Source organism: Pelodiscus sinensis, chromosome 1 (assembly GCF_052426305.1).
Source record: "Pelodiscus sinensis isolate ZL-2025 chromosome 1, ASM5242630v1, whole genome shotgun sequence".
Classification (NCBI taxonomy): Eukaryota; Metazoa; Chordata; order Testudines; family Trionychidae; genus Pelodiscus; species Pelodiscus sinensis.
In genome coordinates, this window is record NC_143052.1 from 353,501,443 (window position 1) to 353,515,020 (window position 13,578).

Consider the following 13,578-nt stretch of genomic DNA (forward strand, 5'->3'; position numbering starts at 1 on the left):
CAATTCTCATGGAGCAGCCGACGTCTCTGCTCCCAAACCCTGTGTCAGGGCTGCCGCGGGTTGGGCCGACCTGGGGGGGCTGGGGAAAGGCTGCCCATGGACACACAGTGGGGCTGTCTGGGTGCCGTGTCCAGCTGACTGCGGGGCACACGCTGGCCCCAGACAGTCTCCAAGCTTGGCAGCCGCAGCTCCGGCATTTCCCTCCCTGCGCTAAGGCAGCCGGTGAGTCCCAGAACGCAAAGGGCAGAGCCTCACCCATGGCCCCTGCCTGGCTCCACTGCCTTTTTGGGCTGGGCAGGTTCTGTCCTTGGAAAATCGGGTCTGTGTGGCAGCCAGGCTCATGCCGGCAGGGCACGGTGCCATGAAGCAGTGAGAAGGGCTGGGGTGAGCGGCAGGGCATCTGCAGCCAGGAGAAAGGCCCCAGGGTCTCAGCTTCCAGGCGCCCAGGCAGGTTTGCAACAGAAGGTCCCTGCCTGGGGCACTCGGGCATTTCCAGACCCGGTGGACGTTCCAGTGCCCAGAGGAGCCCATGCGGGAGGAGGGGAGAAGGGTCATTCATGCCAGAGGCTCCTGCTCAGCTATTATGCTGGAAATTCTCCTGGGTGTCTCCGAGCTGGGCCTGCCTGAGCCCGATTGTGCCCTCACTGACCAGCTGCTGGCCTGGGGCAGCGAGTTAAAACAGCAAAGAGCAACATGCGGCTCCCACCAAGGGGCCTTTCCAGCCTGGGCCGGAGCAGGGTCCGGTTTGACCAGCCTGCCCCCCGCCCTCAGGAGTAGGGAAGGGCAGGAAACTCCATTAGGGGCAGATGTGGGGAACGTGACACTTCCCCAGGATCACCCGGAGCCGCCGTCGTCAGCCACCGGTTGCAGTGGGAGCGGGAGGTTTCATCTCCTCAGGGGCCTCCCCCTGGCGCTGGGAGGGGACCCGGCTTTGCTCGGGCTGCAGCTCTGCAGTGTGTGAATTTGGAAATACCATGGACATGCCCAGGCTTCCCTGGAGCATTGGCCCTGGCTGGGCTGGGGAGAAGGGGTTCTGCCCCGGGACAGAGGGTTACCCCGGTTTTCAATCCCTGCAGCAGCTTGGGGAGATAAGAAGCGCCCCTCCAAGGCTGCCTCAATTGAGCAGGCACCACGGGGAGGAATTCATGTGACCTGGCTGGGGCTTGTCCCATCCATCCCCCTCTGCCGCAGTGAGTGATGCAGCCAACGGCACATCCACCTCCTCTGCCACTTTCCCCTCCCTCCCTGTAAGGGGGAACAGCCAGCAGGGGGAAGGTAGCTTCACCCCCCCACACACCATCCATGATGAGTGTCTGCGGGGAGGGGACTCTGGGCAGTCCCAGACAGAGGGGAGAGGGGACGGGTGTGTCTCTTTCCTGGGCGGTGTGCTGAGACCCAGCCCCACTCCAGGCACAGCCCACGTTCTTGGAACAGCCACGCCCGGAACTTGCTTTGAAGTGAGGATAAGATGCAGCTGCCTGGCACACTGGGTGCTCCTAGCTCTACCACTTCAGAGGAGTGCTCGCACGGACAGACAGATGGACAGAAACAGACAGACAGGCCGACTCTTTCTAATATAGAGTGGAATCGTTTACTAATAGCGATAGTTTACAAATCAAAGCCGAAGGTTAGAACTTGCCTACAGGCTTGTCTGACCGGTGATGCCCAGTTTCCTCCAGGAAGAGGCTGAATGTCATTTGCCTCATGTCTCATGCGCTGGAGAGTAGGGTTAGCAGAATGGAGCCAAAGGCGCTCTGGTGGCTCTATGGCCGGGGACTGTCCGTGGGTGCAGGGAGATTCTATCCCCGCCGTGTCTGGGGCTGGTCCAGGCACCACTGGGATCCTGGGCCCAGTCCTGTGTCCCCAGGCTCTGAATTCATTAGTGCCCCTTTCTGCACTGAGACACGTCTGACTGTCGGCTGTGTTCATGGGGTCGGCAGCTCCTGGGGGGTTCAGCGTCTCTCAGTGGCAAAGCAGGGAGCAGGGCCAGAGCTGGGGCAATAAATCCTGACAGGCCTCGAGTAGCTGAACAGTCCAATGTTGCTTCCAGGTGTGTCCCAGAACTGAGGGAGGCCGGCTACACGGGCTGGGCTCTCTGAGACTCGCTGCCCGGCCCTGCCTGCTCTGTGGCTCATTTGTAGAGTGGTCACCTCTGAGCTCCGAGTTCCTGACAGGTCCCTGTATCCGACTCCGGCTCCAGCTCTGCCCTGCCCAGCTCTGAGTGCAGCTCTCAGCCAGGGGTGCAGGGCGTGAGTGGGAAGTGAGAAGTGAGTGTGAGGCGGCGGGAGCCCAACAGGCACTGACCTTGTCTCTGCTTCCAGCCAGGTCCAGTGCCCAAGCGGAGCCCTCAGCGCCCCATGGCCGTGCCCAACAACACAATGTTCAGTCACCTCAGCTTCGTCCTGGTCGGCATCCCGGGCCTGGAGCCCTGGCACCCCTGGATCTCCATCCCCTTCGCGCTGATGTACACGGTGGCTGTTCTGGGGAACTGTGGTCTCCTCTTGCTCATCGCCACCCAGCGCAGGCTGCACGAGCCCATGTTCATTTTCCTCTCCATGCTGGCGGTGGCCGACTTACTGTTATCCACCACTACAGTGCCCAACACACTGGCCATCTTCTGGTTTGGACCCAAGGACATTTCCTTCAGTGCCTGCCTCAGCCAGGTGTTCTTTTTGTACTTTGGGGTTACCGTCGAGTCGGCCGTCCTGCTGGCCATGGGGTTCGATCGGTACGTCGCCGTCTGCGACCCGCTGAGGTACACGATTATGCTCACCAACGAGAAGATCAGGAAAATAGCCACGGCCGTTGTCCTAAGAACCTTTTGTGTAATTGTCCCTGTTGTTTTTCTTCTCAAACGGCTGCCCTTCTGCGCAAGCAACATCATCCCACACTCCTACTGTGACCACATCGGGGTGGCCAGGATGGCCTGTGCGGATATATCCATAGATATCTGGTATGGCTTAGCAGTGCCTATTGGAACCATTATACTAGACTTTGTGCTTATCGCTGTGTCTTATGTGCTGATCCTTAGGGCTGTGTTCAAGCTGCCCACCAAAGACGCCCGGCACAAATCTCTCGGCACCTGCGGCTCCCACGTCTGTATCATCCTCGTATTTTATGTCTCAGTCTTTTTCACCGCCTTAACCCACCGCTTTGGCTACAATATCCCTAAACACGTTCACATCCTGCTGGCCGATCTCTACGTGCTCATCCCCTCCGTGCTAAACCCCATTGTGTATGGGATGAAAACCAAGCAGCTGAGGGAACAAATGGTCTGTGTGTTGTCTCGGAAGGCAAGATGGTGCTGAGGCAGAGCAATGAGACTTACTAGCAGGGTTCTTCCTCACCACAAGGTGAGGGCCTCCCTGCACCGAAGCATGGACATTAACACTTTAATTAACTCTTTCCCTGTAGCAAAGCAGACATTTTCCTCACTGGGGGTGTTTTTTTCAATATCTCGGCTGAGGTCTGTGACATCCCTCCCTCTCCCTCATGCTGTATGTAATGGATGTATGGATCTGAAAATACATAAGTCAATAGTGCTTTCAGCAAATTATTTTGTCTAACCCATTGATCCTCACGTCACCGTGGGTCCTCTGACTTCATGGACGGGGCGATTAGAGTCATAGGGAGGCACTGGCAGCCACTGAGCACGAGTGACGCGGTTTCTTCCCCTCCCTATCTCTGGCTATGTGACTGAATGCCGAACAGTACTACTGGGGTGTGTAAGGGTGAAAGAAGGGGCCTGGGTAGTTGTGACCATGATAAGGGGACACGGCCCCAGCAGATGCTGCTTCTATTCATTGACGTAGCCTTTCAATGTATGGCGTGGGCTTTAACAGTTCTACCTCCCTCACCCCCTTATCCACTGTACAGTCAGGGTGTGCCTAGACTACAGAGTTTTTTCGGGAAAAGTGGACTTTTTTGAAAAAACCTTTCCCTGCATCTAGACTGCCACCGTGTTCTTTTGAAAGGAAATTGAAAGAACGTGGCATTTTTTTCAACAATAGAAAACCTCCTTTTCTAAGGAATATCGCCTTTTTTCAAAAGTGCTCTGTAATGCAAGCTGTGTTTTTTCAAAAGAGAGCATCCAGACTGCTTGGGTGCTCTCTTTATAAAAAGCAGTTCACTTTTTCAAAAGTACTGGTAGTAGTCTAGATGCTCTTTTTCCAAGAGGCTTTTCAAACCAAAGACCAGGTTAGGGACTATTTATTAAAGCTAAACGTACATAAATCCATGGGTCTGGACTTAATGCATCTGAGGGTACTGAGGGAATTGGCAAATGTCACTGAGGAAACTTTGGCCATTATCTTTGAAAAGTCGTGGAGATCGGGGCAGATCCCGGATGACTGGAAAAAGGCAAATGTAGTGTCCATCTTTAAAAAGGGGAAGGAGGACGATCCAGGGAACTATAGGTCGGTCAGTCTTACCTCAGTCCCTGGAAAAATGATGGAAGGGATCCTTAAAGAATCCATTCTGAAGCACTTAGAAGAGGGGAAAGAACGTAAGAACATAGGAACGGCCGTACTGGGTCAGAGCAAAGGTCCATCTAGCCCAATAGCCTGTCTCCCGACAGTGGCCAACACCAGGTGCCCCAGAGAGGGTGGACTGAAGAGAATGATCAAGCGATTTGTGTCCTGCCATCCCTCTCCAGCCTCTGACACACAGAGGCCAGGGACACCACTACTATCCCCTGGCTAATAGCCTTTTATGGACCTAACTTCCATGAAATTATCTATCTTTAAACTGTGTTATAGTCCTAGCCTTCACAGCCACCTCTGGCAAGGAGTTCCACGGGTTGACTACACGCTGTGTGAAGAAGAACTTTCTTTTATTAGTTTGAAACCTGCTGCCCATTAATTTCATTTGGTGTCCTCTAGCTCTTCTATTTTGGGAACTAATAAATAACTTTTCTTTATCCGCCCTCTCCACACCATTCATGTCTTTATATACCTCTATCATATCCCCCCTCGGTCTCCTCTTTTCTAAACTGAAAAGTCCCAGTCGCTTTAACCTCTCCTCATATGGGACCCGTTCCAAACCCCTAATCATTTTAGTTGCCCTTTTGGGAACCCTTTCCAAGGCCAAAATATCTTTTTTGAGGTGAGGAGACCACATCTGAACACAGCATTCAAGATGTGGGTGTACTATAGTTTTATACAGGGGTAGTATGATATTCTGTGTCTTATTTTCTACCTCTTCCTTAATAATTCCTAACATTCTATTTGCCTTTTTGACCGCCGCTGCACTCTGTGTGGAAGTTTTCAGAGAACTGTCCACGTTAACTCCAAGATCTCTTTCCTGATTTGTCGTAGCCAAATTAGCTCCCATCATACTGTACCTATAGTTGGGGTTATTTTTCCCGATGTGCATTACTTTATACTTATCCACATTAAATTTCATTTGCCATTTTGTTGCCCAATCACTCAGTTTGGTGAGATCATCTTGGAGTCCCTCACAGTCTGCTTCTGTCTTGACTATTCTAAACAGTTTGGTATCATCTGCAAACTTTACAACCTCACTGCTTACCCCTTTCTCCAGATCATTTATGAATAAGTTGAAAAGGATTGGTCCCAGGACTGACCCTTGGGGGACACCACTAGTTACCCCTCTCCAATCTGAAAATTGACCATTTATTCCTACCCTTTGTTTCCTGTCTTTTAACCAGTTCTCAATCCAAGAAAGGACCTTCCCTCTTATCCCATGGCCATGTAATTTACACAAGAGCCTTTGGTGAGGGACCTTGTCAAAGACTTTCTGAAAATCTAAGAATACTGTATTTACTGGATCCCCCTTGTCTGCATGTTTGTTAACCCCTTCAAAGAACTCTAATAGATTAGTAAGACAGGATTTCCCTTTACAGAAACCATGTTGACTTTTGCCCAACAAATTATGTTCTTCTACATGCTTCACAATTTTATTCTTTACTATTGTTTTGACTAATTTGCCCGGTACTGAAGTTAGACTTACCTGTCTGTAATTGCCAGGATCGCCTCTGGAGCCCTTTTTAAATACTGGTGTCATGTTGACTAACTTCTAATCATTAGGTATGGAAGCCGATTTAAAGGATAGGTTACAAACCACAGATAATAGTTCAGCAATTTCCCATTTTTGTTCTTTTAGAACCCTTGGATGAATGCCATCCGGTCCCGAAGATTTGTTAACATTAAGTTTTTCTATTTGTTCCAAAACCTCCTCTAATGACACTTCAATCCGGGACAGTTCCTCAGATTCATCACCCACAAAGGACGGTGCAGATTCGGGAATCTCCCCAACATCCTCAGCCGTGAAAACTGAAGCAAAGAATTAATTTAGTTTATCCGCAATGGCTTTATCGTCCTTGATTGCTCCTTTCATATCTCGATCATCTAGTGGACCCACAGGTCTTTTAGCAGGCTTCCTGCTTCTAATGTACTTAAAAATATTTTGTTATTTCTTTTTGAGCTTTTGACTAGCTCTTCCTCAACATCTTTTTTTTGCTTTTCTTATTACATTTTTACACTTGATTTGACAGTGTTTATGTTCCTTTCAATTTCTCTCACTAGGATTGGACTTCCACTTCTTAAAAGATACCTTTTTGTCCCTCACTGCTTCTTTTACATGGTAGTTAAGCCACGGTGACTCTTTTTTAGGTCTCTTGCTATGTTTTTTAATTTGGGGTATACATTTAAGTCGGGCCTCTATTATGGTGTCTTTAAAAAGTTTCCATGCAGCTTGCAGGGATTTGGCTCTAGTCACTGTGCCTTTTAATTTCTGTTTAACTAACCTCCTCATTTCTGTGTAATTTCCCTTTTTGAAATTAAATGCCAGGGTGCTGGACTGATGAGGTGTTCTTCCCACCACAGGAATGTTACATATTATTATATTATGGTCACTATTCCCAAGCGGTTCTGTAATGATTATCTCCTGGACCTGATCTTGCCTTCCACTCAGGACTAAATCGAGAATTACCTCTCCCCTTGTGGGTTCCTGCACCAGCTTCTCCAAGAAGCGGTAATTTAAGCCCTTGAGAAATTTTATCTCTGCTTCTCTTCCTGAGGTGACATGTATCCAGTCAATGTGGGGATAATTAAAATCCCCCATTATTATAGAGTTCTTTATTTTGGTAGCCTCTCTAATCTCCCTCAGCATTTCAATGTCAGTATCGCTGTCCAAGTCAGGTGGTCGGTAATATATCCCTACTGCTAATTTCTTATTATTGGACCATGGAATTACTATCCATAGTGATTCTATGGAACATGTTGATTCACTTAATATTTTTATTTCATTTGATTCTACATTATCTTTCACATACAGTGCCACTCCGCCACCCACCCGGCCTGCTCTATCCTTTCTATATGTTTTATATCCCGGTATGATTGTGTCCCACAGATTTTCCTCATTCCACCAGGTTTCGGTGATACCTATTATGTCAACGTCCTCCTTTAACATGAGGTACTCTAGGTCACCCATCTTATTAGTCAGACTCCTAGCATTTGTGTAGAAACACTTTAAAAATTTCCCACTGCTTATTTGCCTGCCCTTCCCTGATGCATTAGATTCCTTTATAAGCGGTTGTTTGTCTGCTCTGGCCCATGGTTTGTCTTTTTCTCTCCTCTCTTTCTGACCTCAGCTTAGAGAATCTCTGTCAGTGTATTCTCCTCTAAGAGAAGTCTCCATCCGATTATGTGCATCTCCGCACCAATCGTCTTTCCCCCATCTCTTAGTTTAAAAACCTGTCTCCGGCCTTTTTAATGTTTAGTGCCAGAAGTCTGGTTCCACCCTGGTTTAGGTGGAGCCCATCATTCCTGTATAGGCTCCCCCTCTCCAAAAAGTGTCCCCAGTTCCTAAAAAATCCAAACCCCTCATCCCTACACCATCGTCTCATCCACGCATTGAAACTCTGAAGCTCTGCCTGCCTACCTGGCCCTGCGCATGGAACTGGAAGCATTTCTGAAAATGCCACCATAGAGGTCCTGGATTTCAGTCTCTTTCTTAGCAACCTAAATTTGGCCTCCAGGACATCTCTGCTACCCTTCCCTATGTCATTGATACCTACATGTACCATGATCACTGGCTCCTCCCCAGCACTACACATAAGTCTATCTAGATGCCTCGAGAGATCCGCAACCTTCGCACCAGGCAGGCAAGTGACCATACGGTTCTCCCAATCATCATAAAAAGTGATCAGGAATAGTCAGCATGGATTCACGAAGGGCAAGTCATGCCTGACCAATCTGATTAGCTTCTATGATGAGGTAGCTGGCTCTGTGGATAAGGGGAAATCAGCAGATGTGATATACCTTGACTTTAGCAAGGCTTTTGATACGGTCTCCCACAATATTCTTGCCAGCAAGTTAAGGGAATGTGGATTGGATAAATGGACAGTAAGATGGATAGAAAGCTGGTTAGAAGATAGGGCCTGGGGGGTTGTGATGTATAGCTCAATGTCAGGATGGTGATTGGTTTCTAGCGGAGAACCCCAAGGTTCGGTTCTAGGACTGGTTTTGTTCAATATCTTTATTAATAGCCTGGGTGAGGTGATGGATTGCACCCTCAGCAAGTTTCAGATGACACTAAGCTAGGGGGAGAGGTAGATATACTGGAGGGCAAAGATAGGGTCCAGAGTGATCTAGACAGATTGGAGGATTGGGCCACAAGAAATCTGATGAGGTTCAACAAGGACAAGTGCAGCATCCTGCCCTAGGGACGGAAGAATCCCCAGCATTGTTACAGGCTAGGGACCAACTGGCTAAGTAGCAGTTCTGCAGAAAAGGACCTGGGGGTTACAGTTGATGAGAAGCTGGATATGAGTCAACAGTGTGCCCTTGTAGCCAAGAAGGCAAATGGCATATTAAGTTGCATTAAGAGGAGCATTGCCAGCAGATCCAGAGATGTGAATATTCCTCTTTATTTGGCTCTTGTGAGGCCACATCTGGAGTATTGTGTCCAGTTCTGGGGCCCCCACTACAAAAAGGATGTGGATGCATTGGAGAGGTTCCAGTGGAAGGCGCCCAAAATGATGAGGGAGCTGGAGTATTTGACCTATGAGGAGAGGCTGAGGGATTTGGGTCTATTTAGTCTTCAGAAGCGAAGAGTGAGGGGGGATTTGAGAGCAGCCTTCAACTTCCTGAAGGGAGGTTCCAAAGAGGAGGGAGAAAGGCTGCATTCCTGTGCCTAGTGCAGAGATTCTGGATATTGGAGGCCTCTCCCCAAACCTCCATGAGGTCCAGGATCTCCGCACTAGACCAGGCGGGCGTCTGCCTCTTGCGGCCCGTAGCCAGACCATGGCCCTTTAAGGGCTCCAGGGCCGGGAGAGGGGCAGAAGAGTTTCCCTGGTTTGGCCCTGCTGGGGTCAAACCTGGGGAGGGCTAGCCTCCAACTAGTTCGAATTAAGTGGCTACACAGCCCTTAATTTGAACTACTTAATTCGAACGAGGCTTAGTCCTCGTAGAATGAGGTTTACCTAGTTCGAATTAAGCGCTCCACTAGTTCCATTTAAATTCAGACTAGCGGTTTGTATGTCCAGCCCCTATGAAAGTGAATTCGAACTAACGGCTGTTAGTTGGAATTAACTTTGTAGTGTAGACAGACCCTAAGATATAAGTGTGTAACCTGGGTATCTTCCCGGCTCCCTCGCATCCCAGGCGAGTGGGATTGGAAACGGAAGGAGCATCAGCAATTAAGGTGCCCTGTTACCCGGGAGCATCTCACAAATCACTAACATCCATTGATGGACCTGGAATTATCTCCTTCCTCCTTTGAACACAGTTAGGCTATTTCAGGGGAGGATAAAAGGGCCTCCATGGGCTCCATCTGGTGGGTGGATCTGGCCAGGGAGACCCTGCTGCTCCCCTGCTCCCAGCCAAAAACAGCCTGAGGGCTGGGGAGCCTGGGAAGTCTCCTCCCGCCCTGCGGGGAGCACATGGAGCTTTGAAACGCCACAGGCTGCTCACAGGGCGCGCGGGAGAGCGGAGGAGGCTTTGCGCACTCCCCCGCCCCGGCCAATCAGGGACTGGGAGTGAGGGAGCTGCATGAAGCTTCAGTCTCCTGTCCTGGCTGTGCGAGGAGCCCACGTCACAGTGCCACGTCCTCCTCACAGGGCAGAAGGAGGTTTCCCATGCTCCCCTGCCCCACGCCCTGATTGACCTGGGCGTGGGGAGCGTGCCAAGCCTCTTCCAGGGCTTGGGTACCTCGTGGGAAAGGGGGGCAAAGGGGCTTGGCCTGGCCCCATCACTGTCTGTTTAGGCCCTGTCTCTTCCGGAATGGCCCCAGGCAAAAATTATTTCCCACCCTTGGGCTATTTCTACCCTACAAGATTTTTGCACAAAAACCCGCAGAGCGTCCACACCTCAAGCGTGTTATTGCACTAGAGAATCTGCAATTAACAGATCAGAGGGCTTTTTGTGGTGTAGGAAAACCTCCTACGAGGTATAAGTCCCTTGCGCTCTCTTTTGTATCTTGGCATTACCATACTCCATAAATTGTCAATATTCCAGCCAGTCTCTCTGGTACCAGTTAGAGAAGAAAATTCAGGCCATGTTTGATACAGCTCTATCTCTGCTGGAACTGGAGGGGAAATTTCCAGCCGTTTCCTTTCCTAGACACCAGCAACATAACTGATGTAAACACACAAATCCCCTGAACCCAGCCTTCCCCCGCCTGTGGCTGAGCTGGAAACTGCTCTGTGCCCAGGGCTCCCTGCTGGCTCCGACCCCGCTGGGACTCCCAGGCAGGCAGAATAAATGTCCCTGCCTCCGAGCCCCGGCCAGTGCGGTTCCTGCCCCTTTAGCTCCCCACCTGGATCCCAGGCAGAGACTCCACATCCCCGGCTGAGGCAGGAGACCGGTGAGTGTTTGAGGGAGGGGAACTCCCCCACGGCTGCTCCCCTGCTGAGAAAGGTGCCCTCGCATGTCATCAGTGGGACCTGAGCTCGCCACGGACCCAGTCCAGGCAAAACCGCCATGGATCCTGGTGTCCCTGGGAGCAGGGGCAGGTCGTTGGGAGCTGGATAGCACCCGCAGGGGAAGGAAAGGCAAGGAAAGCACAGAGCAAATGGCCATGGATACAAGTCTTGGTTTCCCTGCCCGAGAGCCCAGAGCAGGGCCGGACAGAGGCACCAGCATTTCCTTCCTCTGAGCCACCAATGACTCTGCTACGAAATGTGAATGAGCATCCAGGACACAGGCACGGGGGCAGGGCTGGAGGTGGCAGAGAGGGCGGGTGCATGGACAGACGGGCAGGGACAGAGGGAAGCTCTGTAGTTACTCTGTGCTGGGAGGGAAGGTGCAACTGTCGTGGCGCAGCCAAGGTCTCCGTTCACAAACCATGCGCCAGGGCTGCTGGGGGCTGGGCCTGCCCAGGGAGATCCTGGGGAAAGGCTGCCCAGGGACACACAGTGGGGCTGTCTGGGTATCACGTCCCACTGAACCTGGAGCACATGCTGGCTCCAGACAGTCTCCAAGTTTGACAGCTGCAGCTCCGACATTTCCTTCCCTGCGCCAGGGCAGCCGGTGAGCCCCAGAGAGCAAAGGCAGGTCCCAACCCATGGCCCCTGCCTGGCTCCACTGCCTTTCTGGGCCGGCAGGTTCTGTCCCTGGGGAATTGGGTGTGTGTGGTAGCCAGGCCCATTCCATCAGGGCCCTGTGCAAGGAACCAGTGAGAAGGCTGGGGTGAGCGGCAGGGCATCTGAAGCCACAAGAAAGGCCCCAGGGACTCGGCTTCCAGGAGCCGAGGAAGGGAGGCACCCGGCGCCCAAACAAGGTTCACAATGGAACGTCCCTGCCTGGGGCACTGAACAATTCCCAGACCCAGCGGACGTTCCAGGGCCCAGAGGAGGGCAGAGGGGAGGGATGTTCGTGCCGGAGGCTCCTGCTCAGCTATTATCCAAAACGTTCTCCTGGGCATCTCTGAGCTGGGCCCCATGGAGCCCTCACTGACAAGCTCTGGGTCATGGACAGCGAGTTAAAATAGCACAGATCAACCTGAGGCTCCCGCCAAAGGGCCTTTCCAGCCTGTGCCAGAGAAGGGTCCGGTTTGACCGGCCTGCCCTCTTCCCCCGGGAGCAGCACCAGGGCTGCAGGGAAGGGCAGGAAACTCCAGCAGGGGCAGATGTGGGGGAACGTGACACTTCCCCAGGATCGCCCAGACCCGCAGTCGTCAGCAACCGGTTGCAGTGGGGAGCGGGAGGTGACATCTCTCCTCAGGGGCCTTCCTCTGGCGCTGGGAGGCTGCAGCTCTGTAGTCTTGGAATTTGGAAATCCCATTAACATGGCCAGGCTTCACTGGAGCCCTGGCCCTGGGCTGGGGAGAAGAGGCTCTGGTTCCAAGCTGCCCCGGGAGAGAGGGCTACCCCGGTTTTCCCTCCCTGCAGCAGCCTGGGCCAGATAAGAAGCGCCTCTCTAGGGCTTCCCCAATCCAGCGGGCACCGCAGGGAGGAATTCCTGTGCCCCGGCCAGGGCATGTCCTGTCCATCCCCGTCTGCACTCCCCAGCCACAGTGAGTGATGCAGCCAACGGCACATCCACACCTCTGCCACTTTCCCCTCGCTCCCTGCTGGGGCAACAGCCAGCAGTGCGAGGGGAGCTTCACGCCCCCCACCATCCCTGAAAAGTGCCTGGCGGGGAGGGGACTCGGGGCAGTCCCGGACAGAGGGGAGAGGGGACGGGTGTCTCTGTCTCTTTGCTTTGTGGGGTGCTGAGACCCAGCCGCACTCCAGGCACAGCCCATATTCTTCACACAGCTAAGTCCAGAGCTTGCTTTGAAGTGAGGATAAGAGGAAGCTGCCTGGCACATTGCATGGTCCTAGCTCCTACCGCTTCAGAGGAGTTCTTGAGCAAACAGACAGATGGACAGAAACAGACAGACAGGCAGACTATAAATTACAGAGTGGAATCGTGTGACAGTTGACTAACGAAAGCCGATGATTAGAACTTGCCCACAGGCTCCTCTGCCCGGCGATGCCCAGTTCCCACCAGGGGAGGCTGAATGTCATCTGCCTTGCTGGCCCATTGGCTGGGCAGTAGGGTTAGCAGAATGGAGCCAAACATGCTCAGGTGGCTCTAAGGTGGGGACTGTCTGTAGGTGCAGGGAGATTCTATCCCCACCGTGTCTGGGGCCGGGCCGGCCACCGCTGGGATCCTGGGCCCAGTCCTGTGTCCCCAGGCTCCGAATCCATTAGTGCCCCTTTCTGCACTGAGGCACATCTGAGTGGTCGCTGTGTTCGTGGGCTCTACAGCCCCCCGGGGGGTCCAGTGTCTCTCAGGGGCAAAGCAGGGAGCAGGGCCAGAGCTGGGGCAATAAATCCTCATAGAGCTCAAGTAGCTGAACAGTCCCTTGTTGCTTCATGGTGTGTCCAGAGCTGAGGGAGGCCGGCTTCAGGTGCTGGGCTCTCTGAGACTCTCCACCCGGCCCTGCCTGCTCTGTGGCTGGTTTGGCAAGTCATCACCTCCGAGCTCCTGACAGGCCCCTGTCACCGCCTCTGGTTCTGCCCTGCACCCCTGTGAGAAGTGACTGTGAGAGGGGTAGGACCCCAGCAGGCACTGACCTTGTCTCTGCTTCCAGCCAGGCCCGGCGCCCAAGCGGAGCCCTCAGTGCCCC

The 13,578-nt window shown here is 52.5% G+C and overlaps 1 protein-coding gene across 1 annotated transcript; it reads left to right on the forward strand.

Moving 5' to 3' along the window:
• The first annotated feature begins 2,357 nt into the window (after nucleotides 1-2,357).
• LOC102445908 (olfactory receptor 52B2-like) lies at nucleotides 2,358-3,308 on the forward strand. The gene has a single exon (XM_075933095.2). It carries the CDS (start codon nucleotides 2,358-2,360, stop codon nucleotides 3,306-3,308), a length of 951 nt encoding a protein of 316 aa, XP_075789210.2.
• The last annotated feature ends 10,270 nt before the right edge of the window (nucleotides 3,309-13,578 follow it).